The 27,528-nt window shown below is 41.6% G+C and overlaps 1 protein-coding gene across 4 annotated transcripts in view; it reads left to right on the plus strand.

Moving 5' to 3' along the window:
• Positions 1-27,528, plus strand: part of COL5A2 (collagen type V alpha 2 chain) — a 337,654-nt gene that overhangs the window by 218,616 nt on the left and 91,510 nt on the right. For all 4 annotated transcript variants that reach the window (XM_030579765.1, XM_030579766.1, XM_030579767.1 and 1 more), the window contains 4 exons: positions 21,628-21,855; positions 23,717-23,730; positions 25,378-25,410; positions 26,453-26,485. In XM_030579765.1, the coding sequence (XP_030435625.1) occupies positions 21,628-21,855; positions 23,717-23,730; positions 25,378-25,410; positions 26,453-26,485 (308 nt within the window). The remainder of the gene's footprint in view (positions 1-21,627; positions 21,856-23,716; positions 23,731-25,377; positions 25,411-26,452; positions 26,486-27,528) is intronic.

The following is a 27,528-nucleotide window of genomic DNA, read 5'->3' on the forward strand; positions in this document are numbered from 1 at the left end:
TTTTAGCAGTGTTTCTAAACGTATAATATCAATACTGAATGGCTGCATATTTCTAAGTTCAGGAGTTCTTAAGCTTTCACAGGACCTGGGGTAGATGACGATGGACTCTGGAACACTTCTGACCTAGGGAAGCACTGAAGCTCACAAAATTCTGATAAAACAGTTGGCCAGTACTCAAAACATTCTCTTGATGTGATACTACCAAAGGAAGGAGGAGGATTGGAGTTAAGAAGAGGGATCACTGTTGGTAGGGATGGACTTGAGAATTGGAAAGAAGGAATTTTGGACTTGTGGGCCTGTTGGGAATTAGGAATCAGGAAACAAATGGATGTGGGGAGATAAAATGAAAGGCTGGTTTCTGGAGCAGGTGAGGAGGAGAGAAAAATGAGATCTCAGAAGGCTCATTTGACCTTGAGATAAGCATCAGAATTTTGTAGGCTTACCTAAACCAGACCAAACATTTTTGAAATGCTGCCAGGTATCATTTTAAACAATTGGAGAGGATCAGCGAGCCACTTTTTATTGTGCTTGTGGTCTGTTTTTTTGTTTGTTTTTTTTTGTTCACCTGGCATTATTTATGTACAGAACCTGTAGTAATTCCCTGCTCAGGCAGTGGTAATCTCAAACTTGCCTTTGCTTGATTTCTTAAAGTCTTGAAAAATTAAATCAATTCTACCCTTTATCTTCTGAAGAAAATAGGCTGTGTTCATTTGTTGTTTATACTACAGTACTAGATGCTAACATTAGATCCGCTGACACTTCATGTTAACCTTAGTTTTATCCTGGCCCACTAAAAATCTTTTTAATCATCTCTTATTTTGGACCCCAAGAGGCAAAACATTGTTAGTGGTGCACAGGTGAGTTAAGATATCATATCAATTATCTGTCTTTACTCAGTGGAAATTCAATGCCCCTAGAAGTAATATGATATACTCTGGTTTTATTTAGCACCTGATCTGAAGCCCATTAAAGTCAGTGGGAGTCTATTCATTGATCCAAAGCCTGTTAAAGTCTTTATGCCATTCATTTAACAATTAAAAGACCTTTTCCAAACACTAAGTAACTAAACCACACAGCATCTTTCTCAGGTAGGCAGACAGTATCTACTCTTGAGGGAATTCTGTGCCAAAAAATTAAAAATACTGCACCCCCCAAAAAAGAGAAAAATTATGCACACAATATTTTAAAATTCTGCAAATTTTATTTGTCAATAAATAAATGTGTCTCCAGCATGGCAGTGGGGAGCACAGGCCACTGAATGCATTGAGGTGAGAGATCACCCTGAAGCCTCCACTACCCCTGGTACAGTGACTCGGCAGTGAGGCTGCACCCGACCCTGACACAGTGCAAGGGCTGAGCCTGCCCCAGAAACACCCCAGGGCCCTTCCCCTCTGTGCCAGGTGCACCAGGTGTGAGTGGGCAGGCTCAGCCCAGCAGGATCCAAGTCTGGAGAGGCTTAGTGTGGGGGAATTCAAGTGTGGCGTGCGAGGTTTCTGTGTGGAGTATTCTGGGTGTGGATGGCTTAATAGGAGATCTGGATGCACAGTGGCTCATTGGGGGATTCCGGGTGCAGGGGCAATGGGACTCTGTAGGAGAGCCAAGTGAAGGTGGTTAGGGCTTGGTGTGTGTGTGGGGTGTCGGTGTGGGGGTTCAATGGGGGGATCTGGGTGCTGGGGGAGTGGGGCTTGATGGGGTGGGGGTCCAGGTGCAGCTGGTTGGGTCTCAGTGGAGAGGGGGTCTGGTTCGGAGGGTTATCTGGAGGGTCCAGGTTTAGGGGGTTAGGGCTTGTCAGGGTGAGGGTTCAATGGGACTGCTTAATGGGGGAGCCCCAGCTGCTACCAAGGAGATGCTGCATGCTGGGCTCCTGCTTCCCCCCGTGATTCCCCTATCCCTTTTTCTTCCCTATCTCATCCCACTGCCCCACGCCCCATCCCCTTACCTGACTCCCACATTCCCCTCCCCATTCCACCCCCCTTTATCCCCCCATCTCATCAACCCCCACCTTCCCTCATTTTCCCCGCCCCCATACCCAACCCCACCATAGGCATTCACCATTGCACAGAAAACAGGAAGGCTCCCAGAACACAGAAGGGGAGCACAACTGGCACTAGAACCCAGAGGAGGTAGTGTTCAGCTGCAGAGTCAGTGGAGCCGAGTTGCAGCCTCCTTCAGCAGAGTAGCTCTGCACTTGCAGAAATGGGGGAGGGGGAAGCAGTGGCATGTACCCTGTATGCCCCCCATGCCTTATGTCTGTTTGGGGCGGGCAATTCCCCCCTCTCAAATCTGTGCCCATGGTTGTCCTTGACCCCCGCATGGCTTCCCTTTGCTTCCCTGTCATTTTCTACAGGGAAGCACAGAAATTCTGCAGGCAGGGGGGATGTTTTCTGCAGGTGTGCAGTCACACAGAATTTCCCCAGGAGTAAGTATCATGATATGCATTTTAGAGATGGTTAAATTGAGGCACAGATTTTTTCCCAGTGTAAGGAATCTGGGAGTACTGGCATCCAGTTACTGACTCTGACCACTTTACCACATGCAAGGTTGGTCATATTTTTGTCTTTCATTTTCTTACAAAAATGGTACTGAATAGTCTTTGTTTTGCTTGCTGTTCATAATTCCACTCTGGGTGAGTTGTTCAAGTTAACTTTTGGAAAATTGTGTTTGGCAGTGTTGTAATAGCCGTGTGGGTCCCAGGGTATTAGAGAAACAAGGGATGGACAAGGGAATGTCTTTTATTAGGCCAGCTTCTGTTGGTGAAAGAGACATGCTTCTGAGTTTACACAGAGAGCATTGGTACAGTTTGGCAGTGAAGAAGCAATGTTTTTGCAGTTTTAGCTGCATGATTCTTGTGTTTTTAAAGGCTTGAGTCAAAGACACAATGCAAGGAGAAAATTAAAGATACTAAAAGAGAGCATGTAGTCTTTAAAGGAAAAACTCAGGAAAACAGAGAATAGATGAGGTTCAAAGCAGACAATAGCTGGAAGTGATAACTGCTGGTTTGTTTTAAAGTGCATATCTTTCCTTGAATTTCAATTCATACAAAGCCTTTTTAGTGTGCACTATATGCTTTAAATAGTGTAGAAGATCATAATGTCTCATTCCCAAAGTACATAGTCACATCCAAGACCCAGAGCTGGATAGCCTGCAGCAAAGCCTTTAATTTCCTGTTGTCCCAGAAACTGTAATCCTGAAGGAGAGCAAAATGAAGATTGGTATGTGTTTGTTTAGGAACATTTGTCTACTTTGTGCATCTAAAAGATCAGATTCCTTTCTTGCTGACTGTTTTCATTCACTGTCCTGGTTTTATATCTCACTCATCACTAATCATTATATTGGATTGACCAGGCTGCTCCTTTTTACTCCTTGGGAAATATTTTCCTGTTAGTATTCAGTTGAACTCTAGGACTCGGATCTTTAAAGGAGCCTAAGAGAGCTAGACGTCCATTTCAATAGGAATTAAGTGTCCTTTCAGTGGTAGCTGGGTATGATGTGTCAGGAAACAAATTAAAATGATGATGACTTTACTCAAATGCAGGACAGGATAACAGGCATTGCATATCTGGAGATTCTCTAAGTCTCTTGGAGTTTCTGTGTTCCCAGTCTATTTCTTACAATGGCTTCAAATAGAATCAACAGTATAATAATAATGATATTTGTCCAGGAGAGTAGATACAAATGAAATAAGAAATCTAGTATCAGCTGCTTCCCTAAGCTTAGTGGGAAAGTATGTAAAGTGCATGATGCAGTTTGGTGTCATGCACTACTCGGGGGAAAAAAAGGAGGGGAGGGAGAAAAGAATATTTGTCCTGAGAGTTGGCCTTATTCCTGCTGGTTTAGGGATGAAATTACATTGGTTTGCTCAGTGGAAGACCCCAATTTAAGACAGACGGGGGATTCCAGGCTTCAGGTTTTTTAGACGCAGCTACTTTCACCTTCACCATGTAGGGAAGAGATTCCTCCCCTGCATACTTGTCCCCTCACTGGGGGAAAATTGGTTGAGACTCAGAGAAGACACATGGCTCTTTCCATCAGCAAGTAATAATAATGTGTTAATACCTGACATTTACCTAGGTCTCTAAGCTCCTTACAGAGGCAAGAAATAATTATCTGCCCTCTCGTTTTACAGGACAGAAAGTAACTTGCCCAAGGTAATTAATCATGATAAAGGGATATTTCTGAGGCCTATTAGAATAATAGAATCATAGAACATTAGGGTTGGAAGAGACCTCAGGAGGTCATCTAGTCCAATCCCGTGCTCAAAGCAGGGCCAACACCAACTAAATCATCCCAGCCAGGGCTTTGTCAAACGAGGCCTTAAAAACCTCTAAGGAGTCTGAGAAGTTCTCATCAGTGCCCATTGCATTTAATAGGAGTCAAGGGTTCCCAGCACTTCCCACTTAAAGATTCTTAGGCTTTACTCCTGCCTAATAGCAGATGTGTTCTTAGTAATGTAGCACTGGAGAGGATTGGGTCCTGTTCATCACTTTTGCCTTGCTCTCCTACAGGCAACGTTCCATAGCTGCTCCATGCAAGATTGAGGCTTTAGTGCACTGTTACATTGTATGTTGAGTTTTTAATTGTAGTGTACAAAGAATTTCAAATTCCTCCTACCATGCCTCTTGCAATAACAGAAAAAGCCCTGCGTCATAAGCCCCGCCAGAATCTCTCTCTCTTTCTCTCTCTCTCTCTCTCTCACACCCCCCCCCCCCCGATTTATTTTACATTAAATTAAAAACCAAGCTGCTCCTTTACAACTTTCATTACTGGAGCAAGGAGTTTCCTATGGGCTGCCAAAGGCCTTCTCCATGTCATCTTGACTCCAGTATTTGCCGATTAACTTATCTAAGTATGGTAAAGGCAGATGGGAGTAGTCTTTATTGCTGGCATTGTTGCAGAGTTTCTTGTTTGTCATTCTTTTTTTTTTTCATTACCCAGAGGCACAGAATTTCACCAAATTAATAGTTTTGCTCTACAGTCAGCACATTAGGTATTCAACTTTCCGTCTAAAGCCAAAGCAATGCATTCCGACCCCTCCCAAACATCGGAGCAGTTTTCTCTTCAGCCTGAAATGCTGAAAATGTTGGAATCAAAGCCTTCCTAATTATGGAATTGAAGTTTCTTTCTAATTACGAGTCCTTATTTTTAGGGGTTGGGAAATCTTGGTCAAAGGAGGCTGCAATAAGGAGATTACATGAACCTACTTTGTAAACCACTATGTGGAAATGCTTTCTTGAACAGGCTAAGTGTAATGGTAGGTTTCTGTTGTACTTTGATGTGTACAGGATGAAGATACCAGACCAGGCAGCAAACAGATTTTCTCTATCTGTTCTTCTTAGAATTCCTAAGAAACCACGCCCCTGCCTTCAAAGCAGAGGGAGGAAGGAAAATTCTTTTCTTTTGTAATGCAAAGTAGTTATTTTTATCAAACAGATTTCTAGCAATATCATAAAACGTGAGAACAGGAGAACAGGCAGATCCTCAGCTGCTGTCAATTGGCATAGATCCTTTTAAATCACTGCAGCTACTCTGATTTACACCAGCTGAGGATCTGGCAAAAAAAAATGTTTAAATGTTGCTTAGTTAGGAATTTAACCTCAGCTGAAACATTTTGCATTTAAGCAGGGTATTTTGTTGAGCTTTATGGTTCCTTGTCATATGTATCGTTGCCATTTAATGTAAACAAATAGCTCTGTTTATACAGATTCACTGTGAGAGACATTTGCAAGATCTAAAAAAACCCTTAGCCCTCAGATATTGGCAAAAGTCCCATTTATTTTGAGTAATTCAGCCAATTAGGCTCCAGAAATGAATGAGGTAGTAGACAGTAGAAGGCCTAGCTTCTTTAATTTGAAATATTTTCACTCACGTGTATTTTAAATGCTATGTTCGAAGCACCTTGAGGATCTTGAGCCCACTTAGTGTCATTCTGCTTTAACGTATGCTTTTGTGCTCTGCTGGTAACTCTTCAAAAAAAATTGTGCTATCTACTGAAACACATGCTTCAAGTGTTTCTTAAGAGCAAATGAATGGATATTTGGGGTTAGGCAAATGTAAATTACTGCCTTACAAAAATAAGGTATTTAATGCCTATTGGAAAATATTTTTGGAATAATATTTTATTAACATGGGTGCTCAACAGTCAGAGCCCTAAAAAAACCCATATGCTGCTGCAGATGCAAAGCAGTAAGTCACACAAGAGGTCTAAAAACCAACCTTTTATGTCCTCCCCATTCTTCCTCCCATAAATAAGCTGCGTTGTTCAGTTGTGGCTCCCCAGTTAATATTTTCCACTTTACTAATATTTACTGATTAAATTATGATGAACATAAAGTAAGAATTGTGTTCAAATGCAGCTGGTTATGTATTTGGTTCAAAGGTGATGACTCTGGTTCTTTTAAAATACTGTGGGCCAGATCCTGACTTGTGGCTCAGAAGCATCCTCTCCATTTCAGGAGTTAGAATACAGGGGTGGCACTCTCCTGATCCTGGGCTGAGCTGCATTGGGCATGACTGAGCTGCACTAGCTGCCGATGGCCCATGGAGTAGACAGGGATCACCAGGGCACAGGGATGCTCTATATCAGCTGCAGGGAGTGTGGTGAAGCAAGGAGCACAACACTAGGGAGTGGGCAGTTAAAGAAAAAGGAATGGGCAGTTAAAGCAGCTTTAGGACAAATTTGTAGCTGTGGAGTGGTGTAAGCCTTCCCCAGCATGGCTGGAAATGTGTCCCTGTGGCTTCTGCTTGATTTATTATTCATCAGCTGCTTTATAGCAATTACTTTCATAATATAAATGTTTGACACTTATTGGTGTTAGTGATTGTGTGGTGGTTTATTTCCTAGACATGAAACAAAAGGTTTTGCCTTATCAAGTTAATGGATATCTTTGGCTCTGAATACGAGACTTGTGTGCTGAAACCTTAGTCTTTCTCCAGAACTGTTCTCTGTTCAGTATCACTTGTAGTTGTTAATCTGTTCATCCGATAAAATAGGATTTTCTGGGTTTGTTTGCTATTGTGAAGTTCTCTTTTTTACTGGAATGCCACAGCCTTTGTAGCCTGCTCTTTTATACTTGGAGACAGTGGGCGTGTTTGGTTCCTGCAGTGGAACTCTGGAACTTCTCTAAACCATGAGCTGAGCATGGCAGGGTGCCAGAAGTGTCATCTGGGAAACCCAGAGGCATGTGTGCAAAAGAGCCAAAGGGAAATACATAAATTCAAAGAGTATGTTGTTGTGTCACAGGAATCTGTATTATAAAGGAATCAGCAATGGTTATTCTGGACCCATGTTAGAAGCAGTGATGGGATCCCAGCTGACATTCCCAGTGAATGAAGATAAAATGGTGCTGTTCACTGCTGCTGTCACTATAAAGTGCTAACATGAGAAAGAAGAGGAGGCAGGGAGCAAGCAAGATCTAAACCACTCCAATTGATAGACGAAAACTAGGGCTTTAAAAACCTGTAGAGAATCCTTGACCTTTGGAAAATGAGACTACATAAGGATAACTATTACTACTGTACCAATGGCGCACACAGATTTATTGGAGATGTAAAGTACAAGAAACCTAGAAAAATGGTGGGCTAGTTTCCCAGTGGGTATAAACTGACATAACTCCACTGACTTCAGCTGAGGAGCTGGGGCAGTGACTGCATACAAAGGCATTTTACAAAACAATAAGGCACAAAATCATCAGCAAGTTCAAACAATCCATCTTACTCACATGCAACTACCGACTGGGATATAAAATGTTACTGTTCTTTTGCACCTACTGATTGAAACAAGATCTATTCATGTGTTCAGGAAATTCAGGAAAATGTGCTTTTTTATTAAGCACACACTTTAAAATGTTAATGGGCAAGTGACCCTTGTGATGTTGCCACTCAGATTTCTTAAGAGCATTAGAGTGAAATGATGATTTAGGTAAGATTAGAATAAACAGTTCTCCTGTTAAAATCTCCCAGATCCTTTCATCATTTTGTATCTTAAGGTGGAAATTCAGGATGCTCTTTTTTGTCTGTTTTAATTGACATGGACCATAATTGCTGATGCCACAAAATATAACCAAACAAGATCATATGACATTATACTGACATATAGGAATCATAAATCCTGACACTACTTGTTCTGTGTTGGGTGGAGCTAGGGAGAGGACACATAAGGAAGTGTGAAGGATTTGCTAAGATATTAAATAGTTCATATTTTGACATAAGGTGACAAAAATTTAAAATAGCATAAGACGTCCACAATGCTTTGCAATAAGTAGCCCTGTCATGGTAGTGTAAAGGTTTGTCACCCCAGTGAAATAATGTAATTCATTCTGTCCAGCACGTTGCTGGTGAGGCCAGGTTTACAAATTGCTGATTGGAATAGCAGACTGTCCATTTGCAGATTGCTGTTAGATTTAATGCAGGCATCCAAATGGACTGGGAGTGGAAACTATGTCTCACTGATACTGGCACAGAAGCCCTGTTTAGAGAACTTACATTTTGGCTGTGAAGAATCATTTTTTGCAGATGTACAGCAGTCTAAGATTGGTCTTTGGAGAAACCAAAATCAAATGCATTAACAGACTCCAGGCTGGTATTCCAAAGCAAACAGTAGAAGAGCATTACATGTACACTATATAGGGTTACTATTGTAGACTTTGCAGATTTAAACATGTTAGGCAAGTTTCCTTATGGTCCTTGTAAGATTAATAAGACTTCTTAACCGCAGTTTGGACAGAATCCCTAATAACACCATGTTCTGAAGTTTTGGCTTTCAGAATGAAGCATAATACAAGAAGTTCCCTCAATCATTCTTCTCTCTGTGGTTTAGCTGATGCAATAAACCGAATAGTTTGTACATCCATGTGAGCAGTCATCACAGATGACTGTCATGCTGAATGGACTTAGGTTTCCTTCTTTTCTGAAAAATGGGATTTTTTCCATGTTGTTCTCATTTCTCAGTAAGAAAATTCTTTACTGTATTGCATTTGTTGACTTGTGGTATCTGGAAAGAATGATAGCAGTGGTCAGAAAGAGTTAAAAATGTGGTGGATCTCATAGAATGCTGAACTGCAAAGCAGAAAACTTTTAAGCAGAAAAAGATGTGAGACATAAAACATGAGGTAGGATTGAGCAGTACAGAAAAGGTCTAAAGGAACACTTTAGAGCACCTGAAACACACTTGCTTTCAGCATTTTGGTCACAATTTAAAATTTTTAATTCCTTCCACTTTATCTCCTGATACTTTTTATAAAATAAAATTATCTCACAGTGAGGAAGATAATGCAGGATAGTATTAAATGGATTGGTACTGGCTTCCAGCCATAAACAAACCAACCAAAATCAAGAGCAACAACCCCTATCTTTTAGTCTTTGACAGTCACTTACCTTAGCTGTCTGTCTACTCACTGTGGCCTTCAGACGCCTATATGTATATTTACTTAGGGGAAGAGAATGTTACATTTTCGGTAGCCTAGCTTTTTGATGAATTTGACTTGCTACAACCTTTTCTGTTTCCTTTCTGCTTGCAGTGTTGATATTTTAATAAATACAAATTAACCAACAAGAATCTTAAGAATTTCTGCAGTTGTGTTTTACCATATCAGCAGCGACTCTAAAATTAAACAAAACTTGCCGTCTTAAAACTAGTTATAATGTGTTTAGTTCTAATAAGAACCGGTTTCAATTTTAAAGAAAATCTGAGGGCCGCATCGGATTTCTGAAATTGTATGGAGGGCTGGTTAGAGGAGGCTGTGCCTCTCCAAACAGCCAGGCATGGCCCGGCCCTGACCCCTTTTGACCCCCCACCCTGCTTCTTGCCTCCTGATGGCCTCTGCGGGACTCCTGCCCCATCCAACCCCCAGCGTTTCCAGATGGCCCCCCGGGGACACATGCCCCATCCATCCCCCTTGCTCTCTGTCCCCTGACCGCCCTTAGATTCCCCGCCCCATCCAACCCCCATCTTCTTCCTGACTGCACTCCCCCGGACTCCTGCCCCATCCAACCACCCCTTCTAGCCCCCTGCAGCCCCATCCAACCCCTCCTCTACTTTCTGACTGCCCCCTCAGATCCCTGCTCCCATTCAACCCCCCTGTTCCCCACCCTCTGACCACCCCGACCCCTATCCACACCCCCGGCCCTTGACCACCACCCGAACTCCCCTACGTGGAGCACCGATGACTGGCGGTGCAGCTGCACCAGGGCAGGCGCGGAGCACCAGGTCATACTGGGCGCTGCAGCTGCGCTGCCCCAGGAGCTCGCCGCCCCGCTGCCCAGAGCATTGCGCCTGCGGTGCAGTGAGCTGAGGCTGCGGGGGGGAGGGGAAACAGCAGGGGAGGGTCCAGGGCTAGCCTCCCAGGCCAGGAGCTCAGGGGCCAGACAGGACAGTCCCACGGGTTGGATGTGGCCCACAGGCCCTAGTTTGCCCACCTCTACCCTAATGTTTACTCCAGTCTATCTATGTAAGTTCACTGTTGAATTGCTGGTTTTGTGAGTCGTGTGTGTTCTCACACAAGTTATTTATAAGAGAAATACAAATTCCATTCTAGTGTTAACTAAATGATCAAACTCTTCTCTGAGAAAATCAAATGGTATAATACACACATCTCTGAACATTAAACTTCCCCCACTTGTAGCACACTATTATATATTTGAAAATAATTATCATACCATTTCCCATTTTGTAAACAGGTGGCTTGGTCCTGTAGTCATCTGGAACTATTCACATGAGCAGTGACAGCAGCATCTGGCTAGTTAATATGCACACACACATGCACGCGTGCACACATAAAATTGAACAAGCCTCAGTTCACATCTTTTCTTGATTATGGAGTAGTGTCTGTCACAGCATGATGAGAAAGAGTTAAAGGAAGTGTTGTCAAACTGCACAGGCCCAAAAATTATTAAATGAAAAGGTTAGATGAGTTTTCCTGCTCATAACAAGTCTACCAGCAAAGGCTTCCATCCCATGAGTGAGTGGTGAAAAATGATAAAATATCAGCTATTCTGGTGGATGAACCCAGGGATAAACTGGTTACCACCTGAAACAAGGGGATGGTTGGGAGTGTGGCTTTGGGCACCAAATGGCCAAAGTGTTGGGCTCTGATTTGGTTCTTTTTTGTGATGTGTAACTGCATCTAGGTCTTTGATAGATATCTTGGCGTGTGCCATGGGAAAAAAGGGAAAACCTATAGCCTGTGATGGTAAATGGGTTTAGGAAAAAGGCGAGGAGGGAAGAATAAAAATGTCTCCATATTTGTAACTGCTAATTTAAGAGGCTGTGCTCCCTACCTCCAGCCGATCCTTCTTTTCCTGCCAGCTGCTGCTCCCGTTCTCCCTTCTCCTTATTCCCACTCCATCACACTCTTAAACTGGCAGCTGCAGCACACTTCATGCTTCTGACTTCAGCTGAACCCCCTACCCCCACAACTTTTGGATTGCTACATAATTCACTGCCCCATCCTCACAGAAAGCCATAAAATGGAGGTCTCTCTCAGGTAAGATTTAATCTTATGCTCATTAACTCAGCAATGAGGCTGTTAATATTTATATACCCTAAATCATTAGTAGCTCAAAATGAATTGGGCCATTTGTATAAGAGATGATATCAGGATGTTACTTGCCATACCTGAGGCCTCCAAAAAATCTTTTGTACTGGAAGGTGTCCAAATGTGTTTATACTGTATCTCCTGCCATCATAACCAGCATGAGTTGAACACTGATAATTGAAAACTTACTTTTGGACTATCCTGCATGTGGCACTAACATTAGCCATAAAAAAAGCAGGTCTGATTTCTACTATCACAAGTATGGAGCCATCGTGATAGACGCTGTGTGTACCTGGGGTACTGGTAACACGGACTGAACAGAAAATAGCCAAAATGTAAGGTAACACTGTTTCCTTCTGCTTAAGGAAGCCATGGGAGCATGTATAAAATGTGACATTAGAATTCCGTCAATTAAGTCTGACAGTATCTGATGTGGCATTTTTCTTTTTACTGTCCCCTGTGCAGTTAAATCTGGAACCATTTATGATGCTAAAGGGGTCTTTGTTCATGACTGGAACTTCTAGATGCTGCATTAATACAAATACTACCGGTAACAGAGATTTTGGCACAACCATCTTAAAGGGACAATACTATAGCTGGCAAATCTGATCCTAGGAACTGTTCACCTGGGAGATTACCTTTTCCTCTGCATACTCTTGTGGAGTGCACGATCTGCTTGGTTGCTCTTGCTTGCTGCTCCTGGAGAGTCTTTGTCGAGGACTGGAGGTTCTCAGTGATGAACTTAATGCCTGGAACTCTCTCTCTCCCTCTAATGCCTACTAGAACCTGAAGTTGGTAAACTTCCAGGCACAATGCAAGGCCTTTAGTTAACTCTTAAGGTAGCTTCTGCAGCCTATTAATTCAGTGTCTTATTGAGAGGCTATTTTTATCCTGCCTATTTTAATGATTATTATTGTGGTCAATGCTATGGCAATAGGCAGTGCATGAAAATACATATATTCTATATTTCCCCCAGCCCTAAAATTACCTTTGTTTTAAAAATACCTGCCTGATTTGGAAAAGCTTTTATCCCTCTAAAACAAGGGCAGCAGTATGTTGACATCGCACCTCCACATCTGAATGATCCACCAAAAATCCTAAATGGAAAACTCCTGTGGAATTTAACAGGGATGAGAGTTGTAGGGTTGTTTAGAAATTCCTTTACAACCCTGTTACATTTTATAAAGAACATTATATCCTCACGGTAGGTTTTTCTAACTATCCTGTAGAATTCTATAGCAGAGATATAATTCTTTATTAAATTCTATAGGACATGTTTTAAAAAGTACATAGATAAATGTTTGGCCAGACCCTCTGCTGGTATAAATCAGCGTAGATCCATTGACTTCAGTGGAGGTATCCTAATTAACACCAGCCAGGGATCTTGCTAATTATAATTGTCTATTAAATTCTGTAGGACTTTTCCATAGAGATCTAACCTTCTGGATTCTGATCTTCAGTGATGTTTATGTGTCACATCAAATTGTTCCACACTCCCTGCCTACTTGTGTTTTTAAATAGGCAGAGGGATTAAAATGGAATTTCAAGCCTTTCAGAGAGCTCAGATCTTCCAGGAGTGATGATCATGCCTAATATGTAACAAAATGATAAGGTGCGATGACAGGAGTCATAATGAAATTGTAGCCAGGATTTCATCTGCATATGTGTGCTGTAAATGTCTAGTCGCTCCTTCTGAAGCCAACTGGGACATGAACTGAACCCTAAACTGAAATGTCTGAAAGCTAAAAAGTAAGGTGACAGTCAGAGATTCCGTGTAAAATACAGCTGAACTGTCTGCTTATTGATAACTACATAGCTTTGATTCACTCTAACTCCTGTTGAAGTGAACGAGGTTCTTTCCATTGATTTCAATGAGAGCTGGAGCAGGCCTAATGCAGTAGATTGGCAACAGTATTATCAAGTGTGCACTTATGCTACTTCTGTGCATCTATTGAGATTTAGTATATAGGCTTATACAGCTGCTCATCTGCAAGATGTTTGCTAGCACATATTGTTTTTCGCTGTGAGTTATTTCTGCATCTCTGTTTTGTGAATCACAAGGATTAATTCCCTGCAGCTCACAACATCAAACTCTGGAAAACTTGAGGTTTTTTTAAGGAAAGAGTAAATAGAGATGGAATGCATTAATGAACTTGAAAAATACATTCTCTTCCCTCCAGCAAATGTGAATTTTGGTAGAGTTGTGTCCACTCTCTCATCATTAATTAGGTTGGATCAGTGTACATAGTACTTAGTGATGTGCTGGGCATTCACCAGTTTCAGAAAATTCCCATTAAACCGGAATATTTTGCCAGTCTATAACCTCTTTAGCACTATTACTTTCTACTACCACATCAGCACATTCATTTATTGTGATTTCAAGGCATATGTAGCTTCCATATTTGTGTTTTTAATAGATTTTATGCATGTGTGATTATGGACGGCCATTCCCGTCTCACCGTGGACGCTTTTGTTGTTGTTGTTGTTGTAACTGCAATACAGCAGATACAGTATTAAACACAACCAAACCAACCGTGTATATTGGTATCCTTTGCTAATGTAATGGGGCTACAGTATATTTATTCTATTCGATAGCAATGCTAAGATTGCTTCAGCCCTTTCATAACTAGTAACAGGACAAAAAAGATAGGAGGAGAAGCAGCCTGCAGTGGCTGTAACGTCTAATCCCTGTGAATCAAATTACAAATACATTGCTTATGAATTATCCTGCTATTCTGGCCTCTTTGTGCTACTCAGTCAGTGCAAAGGGGTTGGATTCTGGCCACAGTCTGGCAATAGACTATTTCCTTGGGATAGGAGAACTCCCTGCTGATGTATAACTGGCAGAGGCATCCCCTTTCCTGGCTCTGCTGTGCTACACTTGTTCTCCATTAAATAGGATCCTTTGGAAAGTGGAGCAGAGCAACCTCCAAATATGGGTAGAGAGAGCAAATGGGTGGCTGAATTTTCAGGTGTTGCCTTCCAAAATGCAGGTAATTGGGTAGATAGCTCTAGTGTGAAGCGTTGTCACATTTTCTCTCTTTTAAAATATTCCCCTGTTTGCTGAGATGTGGAGGAGAAATGTGATAATAAAAAACTTGAGAGAATCCATTTGGAGGAAAATCAAAACCCAATTATAAGATGACTGAGACTGGGAGTGGCCTGTGCTTATCTGCTACACACAGATCTTTATTATGACAATTGCTGTTAGTGAGAGGTGGGTTTTGGCTGCCTCCTAGTGGCTGAAGAATTATTTTTGTTGTTAACGTCAGCATTAATCCTAAAGTTTCACAATACAGGACCCAACTCTGTTTCCACAGCAAAAGTCCCATTGACTTCAGTGGAAGGGGAATCTAGCTCACAAAATATTCAGGGCAGATATTAGACAGAGTCATTTAGAAATCGACTAAGCTATCTCAGTGCGTTTAGTTAATGTCTTTAGATATTGATTCGAAACAGCATGCAGTCTTTGAATGTGATATTTTAATACATAAACCATCACTAGCTGTTTGGCTTTGGTTTTGATAATGTTTCAAGACAAAAGTGGGACTCCCATAGGATAAATGATTACCTAAAATACAACACATTGTATCTGTTGTACATTTATCTATTATATCTACATAATGCTTTGGGTCTCATCTCCAGTTGTTTTAAATGGTGTTACTGTTGATTTACCCAGTATATGTGAGAAGAGAATGAGGGCCAGTATTTGTTTTGGGTTGGGAAGAGAGAATGCAGTTAATCTGTTATTTCATGACTTTGTCATTTCTAGACATTCCAAAGCCGGTTTTCAAGTCTCAGCACCCTGTGTTATAATCATTAAGATAAAAAGGCCAAATGACCCAAAGAATGCATGACTTGTATTGTATAAACGAATGCTATGTGTTAATTTCCAAACTAGGAAATAGACAAACTAAAACAACCCTCATTTCAGTTTGAATATGACTGGATAAAATGGCTATAATTTAGGCCTGACAGTAAAGTACAGTATAATGAGGAACTATGGGAAAATGTGTACGTGATGTTTAGAAGCAGAGATGAGTCAGAGTTGGAATGGCTGCTTGTTTCAGATTTCTCCCTCTCCCATCAGTCAGACATTCAGGTGATAACAAATCTTTTCTGCTAGGTTGATGGTATTTGGAGCAGATTAACAATTTTTCTCTTAGGCTCTATGTTACATGGCCCATTATCTCCACATATAGTACTGCTGCCACAAGTTGAAGGACAAATATGAGACTAGACGAGGGTGAACAGAGAACAAGATTAAATTGTGCTGTGGACTTTTTCTTTTCAGCAAACCTGCAGAAGTACCGAGTAATAGGCCTGGTGTTTCAGCTTACATTTTCCAGAAAGTTAGCTATGTGTGTGTGTGTCAGAGAGAGAGAATAGAGTGTGAGTGAGACAGAGGGTATGTCTTCATTACCCGCTCTGTCGGCGGGTAGCAATCGATTGCTCGGGGATCGATATATCGCGTCTCATCTAGACGCGATATATCGATCCCCAAACGCGCTTATATCGATTCCGTAACTCCACCAACCTGAATGGAGTTGCGGAATCGACAGGGGAAGTCGTGGACATCGATCCCGCTCCGTGAGGATGGTGAGTATTTCGATCTTAGATACTTCGACTTCAGCTACGTTATTCACGTAGCTGAAGTTGCGTATCTAAGATCGATTTTCCCCCCTAATGTAGACCAGCCCAGAGAAACTCCTGCGTGTGCTGGTCACAATCTGGCCCAACTGTGGTATGCCAAAGCAATTGTTATGTGGTTTATTTGAAGTTCTGCTGATTTCGGGTTTAGTGACTTAGAAATTTCATTTATCCTAACTGCTTCTCATCTGAACTAGGTCACCAGTTCTAATGGTGACCCATTAAGGAAGATGTGGTCCATATGCCAGACATCTGGGGAAAAAGGCTCAATATGTCAGAGCATTATGTCATGCACACAGGGGAGAAGTGAAAAGAATGCGATCCAGAGTACACGCTACAGCTTAGAAAATGGTTTACACTGTGTCATAACTGGACTGTACAGGACACATCAGCAATGTGTTTACTTCACAGTGACAACATTTCCTCCTGAACATTTGCATCAATAGTTGGAGTCATTTTGCCAGCCTACGTGATAACCCAATTAAAAACACTGGTTGATCTGTGCAGAAATCAGGATTTCAGTTTCTATTAGCAAGGTACAAAAGTCAGTGCTGGTGGGTAGTAGTTAATGATACATCTGTTCCATTTCTCCTTGCTTTGACAATGATAAAATGACTTGAGCAAGGGCACAAACTTTAAATCCCCAAATTTCTCACATGTATCGTTTTGTGTTTCTCTCTTTACATCTGGCTTTAATTTTAACAGAAATGCAGAGAACAGTTTGACTGAAATTGCACTCTGATTTGTGCTGCTAATTTTTACCTTCATGTAGTAGTAATAATAATAATAATAATTAATAAATTAATAAATAAGATATCTGCATTCAAGGCTGTATGCTAGTGGCTGAATTCAGTTTTACTTTTATATTTTTCCTTCTCTCTTAGTTCAGTTGCTTTGTCTCCTTTTTCCCATGTGAAACTGGAGAGACAAAAAGTTTTGAACTTCAAATATATATATTTCTTCTTATACATGTAGAATATTAAGGACATGTGTATAAAATAGGAATCAGTGTTTTTCATTGTTATACCTTTTTGCTTACAATTAAATGTTATTGACTATTATAGATACATAAAGTGGAAACCTGGCTCCCTTTAAGACAGTGGCAAAACTCCTGTTGAAGTCAACAGAGTCAGAATTTCACCCACAGTTTTATAAATGTACTCATCACGTTACAAAATAAACAGGACAAGAAGGTCCTTGTCCCAGCAAGACTATGAATTCATAGAGACAAAAACAAAATACAGGCAACAAATTGGTCATAGGAGGGCATGAGGATTCTCATGCTGTGGAGATCAGTGTAGGAAAGAGTTTCAAGAATAGGATTAAGGAAGGAGTAGGATTAAGGAGAGGGAAGGCTTTGGTGGATGGGAAGCATGGGACTGTTTTAGGAGGAAGGATGAAAGGAGCTGTGAAACTGAGAGTTGAAAAAGATTTTTTTTTTCTGATAGCCTCCATAATATGCTAGGCATTGTGTACAGTTACAGAAGAAAGCGTGGTCGCTGCCCCATTGAATTTACACTGTAAAGCAGATAACAGAGTAGTGGAATGGGAACACTGAATAAGTAGGATGGTCAGCTGGTGATCGGTCACTTAGTGATAATATAAAGTTGTAATATTTACATGATCTATGGATATTCCCACATTACATCATTGCTGCTGCTTGGAGCCATCGCAATAGAAGTGGGTCCAAATATTAAAGAAAGAATAGTCAGTGGTATCAAAAGTAGCCTCAGGGAGGATTGGGATGGAACAGAAGCCCTGATAGATGGCCAAGACAGGTTATTAAACCTTGGTGACAGTAGTTTCAGTGGAGTAGAGAAGGAGGAAACTAGTCTGGATGGGATCCAGATGGATCTGAAGAAGAACTCACTGTAAATGGCACATTGGATGAGTTTAAAAGTGAAGAGAAAAAGGAGACAGGCCAGTAATTGGAGTGGTGGATAAGGTTAAAAGGTAGATTCATAGATGTGTGTAACATGAAGGAAATATGTGTACATGTGATAAAGTGGATGAAGTAATATCTTTTTAAGTTGGCCCAGTAAAAGATATTGCCTCACCCACCTTGTCTCTCTAATATCCTAGGACCAACATGGCTACAACTACACTGCATACACCTGTTATGAGATTTTATTTTTATGAAATGTCATAGCAGGTATGTGCATTTCCCTCACAATGCGTGTCATAGCATGTATATGTAAGCTGTGCATGGGTAATACAATTTTTTTCTTTGTGCTTAATTTCTAGTTATACATATAAATAGTTATAATCTATTATTTTTATCTACTATGAAAGTCTTAGATTTTCCTCTATACTTTTAACATTTTTCTACATATTTTGCCCCCATTCATTTCTTGCGTTTTAAAGGCCTGATTCATCCTGGCACCCAAGCTGAGCTTGGCACTAGAGCTGATTGGAGAAGGGCAAATACGGATTTATACCACTTTCATAGCTCCTCACTCTGAGGTTTTGCCCCCTCAGTGAAGTTCCAGCTGTCTCAGTGGCAACCTTAACTTGAATCTTGTCGCCTGTGGCCTCAGCAGCAGGGAATAGCTGCAGCATATTGTTACACTGGCTCCTCTCTTTAGTAATCCTTCGAATAACCCCTCTATGCGATTAAGTGCAATTTCCCAGTGATGGTTACAGCAGTTTTACAGCCCTTTTATGCCAACAGATTGACACTGAAAGGTTAAGGCAGCTGTGAGTTGACCCCTTAAACTATAGCTGATTTGTGCAGTCCATGATGACTTTTTGTAATCAAGAACTAAAGTGGTAAAATAGCAAAATGTTACCAATACAGGACTCAATAAAGAATTAAAGGAAGGTAATATAAGTAATACCAATCAACACAGGTCTGTGGAAGATAGATCTTGTCAAACTAACTTGATATTTTTTATGATGACGTTACAAGTTTGGTTGATAAAGGTAATAGTGCTGATTTAATATACGTAAAAAGTGACAAAGAGTGCTGTGGCACTGTGGACGAGGGGGTGCTGGGGCTCAACCCTCCCTGGGGAGGAGGGGAGCCACACCAGCCTTGTCTTGTCGTCCGAGGGCCTGTATCTTCGGGACCTCAGTCCTCTCCGGCGGTTCGGGCCCTGTACGCGGGGCCGAACAGCGACACAGTTCAATAACGGGGGGCCAGCCCTTGGGTCGGGCGGGCCCCAACAAACCTAGTAGTCGATTATCGGCTCTGGCCCTTTGGGGCAAGGCAGAGCAGTGGCAAAGTCAACAGGGGCCCAGCCCTTGGTTCGGGCGGGGCACCAAACACAGTTATCAGCTCTGGCCCTTTGGAGCAGGGCAGAGCAGTGGCCACGGGGGGGGCGGGGGAGGGAGTCTGCCACCTGGTTACGGGTGGCAGGGGGAACGCAGGCCCACCCACTCCACTGCGTTCCAGCCCGGGGCCCTAATAGCGGCTGACGCTGCTAGTGGCGGTCAGTGGGGAAGGGGGTCCTGACCAAAACACACTGACATAGGCGCAGGGCCTTCTGCAGCCTGACTATAGTCAGCTGCCCCCGGGCTACTTCCAGCCTCCCCCCTGGTTCCTGCCTGGTCCATTGGGGTGTCCAGTACCATGGGCTCCTCCCAGCCCGGGCAGGGCGGTAGGTCCGGGAATACCTCCGGGACGGTGGACCAGGTCTGGTCTGGTGGCTCCTCGGGGCTGTCGTGGGGACGGGGCAGCTCTGGCAGCTCCTCGTCATAGAGACTGCGGGGCAGCTCCGGCAGCTCCTCGTCGTAGCGACTGCGGGGCTCTGCGGCTTCCCGGTGAGGAGAGTCAGCGGACACGTCTGCTCCTGCTGGCGGCCGAGACCTGACTGAGGGCTGAGGCCCGGATTTTATCCTTCCGGGTCGCCGCCTGATCCTTTGAGGGGCGGGACTTCCTCCCGGCTGTTCCGCCCTGGGGGGTGATTGATGGGGCTCAACTCTCCCTGGGGAGGAGGGGAGCCACACCGCCTCGCTACAGGCACCTGATAGACTAACAGAAGTATTGGAGCATAAGCTTTCGTGGGTGAATATCCACTTAATCAGAATACCTACTTTGTTGCGTCTGACGAAGTGGGTATTCACCCACAAAAGCTTGTGCTCCAATACTTCTGTTAGTCTATAAGGTGCCATAGGACTCTTTGTCGCTTTTTACAGATCCAGACTAACATGGCTACCTCTCTGATACTTAATAAACATAGACTTCTGTAGGACATTTGACTTGGTACTGCATGACATTTTGATTAAAAAAGCTAGAAAGATATGCAATTAACATGCCATTAAGTATATTGGCTAACTGATAGATCTCAAAATGTAATTGTCAACAGGGAACAATCATCGAATGGCTGTGTTCCTGGTGGGGTCCCCTGGGTATATGTTCTTGATCCTACTCTATTTAAAATTTTTATTAATGACCTGGAAGAAAACAAAATCATGTTTGCAGGTGACACAAAAATTGGGGGTAAATGGTATATAATGAAGAAGACAAGTTAGTACTATACAGAGTGGTCTGGATCTCTTAGTAAGCTGAGTGCAATCAAACAATATGCATTTTAATATGGCTAAATGTAAATGAATAGATCTAGGAACAAAGAATATAGGCCACACTTACAGAATGGATACTCCATCCTGGGAAACAGTGACTGAAAAAGATTATGGATCATGGTGGATAATCAGCTGAACGTGAACTCCAAGTTTGACACTGTGGCCAAAGGGGCTACTGCAGTCCTTGAATGCACAGACAGGAATCTTAAGTAGGAGTATTACCCCTGTGTGTGACTGCTGCTGGAATACTGTGTCCAGTTCTAGTTGTCCACAATTCAAGAAGGATGTTGATAAATTGGAGAGGGTTCAGAGAAGAGCCACAAGAATGATTAAAGGATTAGAAAATGAGCCTTGCTGTGATAGACTCAAGGAGCTTAACCACTTTATCTTAACAAAGAGAATAATAAAGGGTAACTTTATTTCAGTACGTACACGGGGAACAAATGTTTGACAATTGTCTCTTCAGGGACAAGGTATGGCATGATCCAATGGCTAGTAGCTGAAGCTAAACAAATTCAGACTGGAAATAAGGTGTAATTTTTTAACAGTGAGAGTAATTAATCTTTGAAACAACTTACCAAGAGTCATGGTGGCATCTCCATTACTGATAATTTTTAAATCAAAATTTTCAAAAAGATATACTTTAAGAATTATTTGGGGGAAGTTCTATGTCCTCTATTATACAGGAGGTCAGAGTAGATGATCACCAATGATCCCTTCTGGCCTTGAAATTTATGAATCAAAGAGGTTAAAGAGTTAGCCTTTTAAAGTCCCAAGGATTGGTTTCTACTCCATTGTTGAACTGTTGTCATCATCTCTCATGTGCTTTTTGGTCCCATAACATACTGTTCCCAGTTAACACACTCTTCCTGTGGTTTAGCAGTTTGCAAGTGCCTAAAAAGTGTTTTTTGTTCTTTCCTAGAAGAGGATGCTGAAGAAATAGCCTGCACTCAAAATGAACAGATGTACCTGAACAGGGATATCTGGAAGCCTACACCATGCCAGATTTGCGTCTGTGACAATGGAGCCATTCTCTGTGATGAGATTCAGTGTCAGGATGTGTTAGAATGTGAGAACCCTCAGACTCCTCGAGGAGAATGCTGTCCTGTGTGCCCCAACACGGCACGTGTTGGTTTTGAAGGCAATGTTGGTAAGGCTACTTTAGATTCCTTATTTTACAAGAAGCCTGGTAAGCTGACATTTTGAGCAATGTCATCTCTGATATGGTAGTTTGAGATGAGCAAAGGAGATGGTGTTCAGATGCAGATCTGCCCAAGGTTTGGCATTTGGATGTGATGCAAAAGTAAGGCTAAAGTTCAGGTTCAGCAAACTCTCACAAGCAAACTTGTGAGATCAGCTATTCTCATGAGATTTCCACAGTCTTAGACTCGAATCTCAATAGAATGGTTATTCCAGTGATATTTTTGCTGTCTTGAGTTGTATCTCAGCTGGGTCTGAAAGAGAGTTCCTTTCTGGCTGCAGTTCTTACACACACCCAATACTGTTGAGGTCACTTCATAACCAGAGGTTTGATCTTAATCCCCCTATTGGAATCTTTATGAGGTTTGGATTTCAGGTTCTTGTTTGGATCTATCTTTATAAAAACATACCAATTTGATAGTTACATTCCATACACACCTCCTATTTTCCCTACTAAAATTGTATATGTGTAAATATAAAAATTGTTTAATACAATTAAAGAAATTTCAGAGTGTGAAAGCATGTGATGGACAAATAAATCCAGATGAGTAAACCTGACTCTTCAGTCAAAGCCAAACTAAACCTCTTACGAGATATAAAAAAAGGTTTATTTCATCTTCTTCATCTTTTAATTTTTAATATTTTTCATTTCTTTATTTTTTTTTGCTTATTTCAATTTTTTTCTTCTGTACAGGCCCAGAAACAGAAAATACAAGTAATTTTACATTAAAGACTGTTTTTGTCACATTTGCAGTTCAGTTTTTTCAGACCCATGAAATTAAGATAAAATTTTGAAAAAAACGATGGGGTAGCTTTCTGAACAAAAATCTCTAAACTTTTCATTCTATACGCCTTAACATTGTGTTTAATGTTATTTGAACTATATAATCATCTAAAGGCATTTGAAAAAGGGAAATAATTACTCCTGGTTATGTTAGTGTAAATAATGTGGAGTAACGCTAAAGGGAACGTAGGAGGGAGTTGTATCATTAAGCAATAAGACAAGACATGGCATGCATTAATAAGCAGATGGTGCATACTTGCTGTGCGTTAGGAGGCATTAGGCCATGGATGAGTGTCTTCAAAGAAGAAGAGCATTATGGATACATTCTGGAATGTGTTGATGCTATTAACGATATTAATAAATATTCCTCCTAAAGATTTTTGTTATCAGCTTCACCTCAGAGCTGTGAACTCACTGCCAGTGGGGACTGTACATGAGTATTGCAAATACTTGACAAAAAAACTCAAAGATCATTCAATCGTCTATAGCTTTTGAAAAAAAAATCAGTGTCAAATACCATGATATCGAGTGGGATTTTCAAAAGTGCTGGTCTGTCTGTTCCCAGTGAAGTTGATGGGAATTTCACCATTTATTTGAGTTGGAGCAGAGTTAAGCCCATGTTGAGCGCTGTTGAAAATCCCACCATAGTGTTAAGCATTCTTAAAGAGTCCTGGAGCCAGATGTATTCATTTACGGAAAGGGGGAAATTAGTGTGGACATACAGTGGGACACCATTAAAATGTCATTTGCTGTTCTGGGGTAATTGTATTAAACATGCTATTTCCTATTCTGTCCAACACTTGGAGAGGACGGGCATCTAGGGAACTCTTCCACAGCTTACCGATCCCCATTCAGAAAGGTGGGGCATGTGTACCTCTGGGCACTTCTCAAGCTCCCCATTGGCAAAATGACTATTTCCTATGCCTCCATGTGGCACCATTCTGGCTATACAGACCTCCTTTCACTCCTTAGAATGTTTTGCTTCTCTCAGTAAACTAATTTGTTTCCTTTTTTGCTCCTTTTATAGGTAGAGGAAGGAAGGTAAGTTTTACTTTTTATCATTTTAAGTGTATTAAAGCCCTAGAAAGGCTCCAGTCCTTTACTTGCGGCACTTAGATAATTTCAGTTATATAGTAAAATATCACAAAGACTGCTCATCTCACTCTGGCTAGTGGATATATCAACATGTCCCAGCAGACATCATAAAATAATTAACCTCCTACATCTGAGAGGTTAGTAATGAAACCTCTTTGTTCTCACCGAACCTTCTTCCTAATGCCTGGGGAGATTGCAGTCTATCTCGTAGGTTACAAAACCCTGGGGTGGAAGGGCCCACAACCTAGGTTCCCTTATGGAGAGCACCCTCCCAGAAACCTCCTCTCTTTTATCAAGGAAGTTCCAGCTGTAGTACCTCAGCTGGCTTCATCTCTAGCAGCATCACACAGGGATAAAAGGAATCCAGATTATTTAAGACTTTATGCTGGGATTTTGTAAAGGAGTTAGGTCCCCAACGCCTCCTGATCCCCTTAGGTTCCTGAAAATCCCAGCTTCAGCACCTTGTATTCCACACATAAACTAATTTGTAGTTGGTTCATATCCTGGAGTGCTGGTGTAATGAGTCCCAACATGGAGACCTGTTTAATAAGCAGGGTATTATAACAGCTTCATACTACCTAAATAATACTATTAAGAATTCTCTGTGTGTTACATTTGCTGTTATATTTAATTAATTCATGAAGTTGACCATGGATCAATTAGATCTTTGCATTAATCACTAGAGATTGCATACAAGTGTCAACATGCAAACGCTCTTTAGCTCTATTTCAGTTATGCACTTATTTGATCACTATGTGTCATGAATACATATTTAAAAAATATAAAAATCTTTCCAGCATCCCTTCCACTTTCACTACTGTAATAGTTCAATTGACACAACAGAGCTCAGCTAACAGCATTACTTTATTTAACACTCAACACTATATCTCATCAGAGAAAGAACAGAGCAAAATTGAAACTCAATTCCCATAGGGTTAGCAACCCTTATCTGATTTCACATGAGTGTCCACAGTGGAGATGGTCCTGAACAGGAAAAAATAGCTCATTTTACATCTTTTCAGCCTTCCAAAGTTCAAGAGTGTTTGGATCTGGAGGTTAATTTTGACCCACTGTTGACCACCCTGAGTGGTATGTCACTATAGATACAGTAGAAGGCATTCTCTCCTGATAAGATACTTTTGTTGTCTGTTGGTGTGAGAATGTCTGTAACATACCACACTGTGTGAGGATAAGCAGGGAGAAAATGTGTTGTAGTAAGATCTCTTAGAAAAAATGCAAATTTAAATACTTACCTCCAATAAATAACCTATTAAGAGGGGAGCTAGCCTCAAATAAGTATTTAACATTCATTTATATCTTTAAAGTGTTAGGTTGTAGATATTCAGTAACTCTAAACATTCACTTCTAAGTAAATGCAGTAGCAGTATTAGTGGATAATATCTTTATACCTTCCTCTATGGAACTAAATTGAATGTACTTAGATTGCTACTTGGTAAACCAGGCAAGGAAGTTTAATGTCACAGTATGCATCATATGTCAGTAATAATGTTGGAGAAGGCAGTTAAAGTTCATAAATACAGTTATTCATTAATAGTCTGCTATCTGAGCTATTTTTGTTACTGTACCCTGCAGGGGCAAAAAGGAGAGCCTGGAGTTGTGCCAATTGTAAGTTAATTTCTTCTTCTTTTATCAGTGCTTTTTGGAAGTATACATGTCTCATGCTGTAATTTAGGAGATTTAAGAAAATTAATCACCCATATAACAGAATTGTAGCACTTATCCAATGAAAATATGTAAATTATTTAACACCAGCAACTGCCACAACAAGATTTTTAATAGTTGCATTTAGTTGTGAGGAATAAAATTAAGTCTATGGAGAATTTATTCCTAAAATATAACCAACAGGAGTTTTTGATAGCTAATATTTCATATGTGCCACTGAAAACTGTCAACTGTAATTTTTGAAAAAAAATTCTGCAGAATTAAACCTTTACGTAGTGAGTTTCTTCTTCATAGTTGGAATCTGTGTGTACTGTAATGGGTAATAGATTGATATTAGAAGGGTCTAGAACTCGTAAGTAGAGCTGGTAAACAAAATCAGCAGTTTCTTGATTGAAAACTATTTGTTTTTGACATTTTTTATTTTTTAAAAATGGTCAAAATTCAGAATTCAAAATATTTTTTAAATAATTGTGTGACAGTTGCAACGTTCTGTCAGTTATTTATTTTTCTTCTCCCCGTCCCCCATAAGAAAACTATGGGGAAAGGGAAAAACATTAGAGAAAGTGAGAATAATCCAGTTTCTCTCAGATTTACTTTTTCCTCCTGGAAAACGTTGACAATACGATTTTTTGTAAAAAGAGAAAAAGTGGTGGAAAAACACTTTTAAAAACTCTTTTTAGTGGAAAAGTGAAAAAAAAGTTAAAAAGAGAGAGAAAGTAACACCCTCACTTTTTAAAATCTTTATTCACACTTTTCTAGTAGAAAAAAGTCAGCATAAAATTATCATCATACTTCCAAAGTCCTTGTTATGTACTGAAAAGGTACTGAAATTTAAAAGGGGTTACAAAATCCTAAAAGTTGTCAGGTAGCTTAATTTACTGTACAGATCTTCATCGTTCAGTGAGCAGTTTTCCTTACAGTAGCCATGACAAATGCATTCCTAGTGTTTTGTGAAAGTTTTAGCTCATGTCTTCTCTTTGTTTAGGTTACAGGAATACGAGGTCGCCCAGGACCATCAGTAAGTAGTGTCTGAGCTTCTGTTCTTCTGATTATATTATTTCCAGTCTCTTCAATTTCCATTTTTTTACTGTGAAAATGACTGTAATGCCTGATGGGTGAGGCAGGATAGGGGGAAGTCCAGAGCAGTAATCAAGTGTGTGCAGGTGGTTGGGCAGCCAGGAGGTTCACTGGTATCAGAGGCACTGGCCTGAGTTCTCTCAGGGGTCGGTAGCCGGGAGAGCCAATCCATGGGGCTGGGTCAGTGGACTGTGGAGGCAAAGTCAGGTGATGCGACAAGGCAAGAAAGTCAAGTCATTACTCCTGGGGGACTTCTGCGCCACTGCGCATGTGTATATTTAATGAGCACTGCAGATTTCTATTTTTTTGCGCAGAAGAAAGCTTCTGCCAAATGTTGCTGCAGTTCCACCTTTTCCACACCAGACGGCGCTGTTGTGCAAGAACATCAAGCCGCTTGCAGTAGAAAATAACTTCTGCAGTTCTGCCTTTTGCACCCCAGAGGGCGATGTGGTGAGGTGGGAAGCGAGAGCTGCCTTGCCAGCGCTTCTCAGGCCAGGTCAGGAGATAGGGTCTGGGGGAGGACAGGCTAGGGCAGGGGCTGAATGGGAGTGGAGGCACAGGGACAGGTGGGCGGGGGGGGTGAGGGCACAGAGACACATGGGGATGGGGGAGAGGTTCAGGGGAAGGGGTGCATGGACACATAGGGCTGGGGGAGGGCACAGAGACACATGGGGATGGGGTAGGGGTACAGGGGTAGGGGTACAGGGACACATGAGGATGGGGTGAGGTACAGGGGGAGGGGTGCAGGGACACAGGGACAGGGGCTGGAGGAGGGCACAGAGAAAGATGGAGATGAGGGAGGGGTGCAGAGCTACAGAGGGACAGAGAGTGGCTGGGTAAGGGCACAGACATAGGTGAGGACAGGGGCAAATATGCCTGACTGAATGGGAGAGGCTAGGGGGTCAGCCAGAGTCTGCATGGGGGAAGCTCCCTAATAATCCCTCCCTACCACCCCTCAAAATCTGTTCCATACTTTTCCCATCC

This window comes from Gopherus evgoodei, chromosome 11, assembly GCF_007399415.2.
Source record: "Gopherus evgoodei ecotype Sinaloan lineage chromosome 11, rGopEvg1_v1.p, whole genome shotgun sequence".
Taxonomy (NCBI): domain Eukaryota; kingdom Metazoa; phylum Chordata; order Testudines; family Testudinidae; genus Gopherus; species Gopherus evgoodei.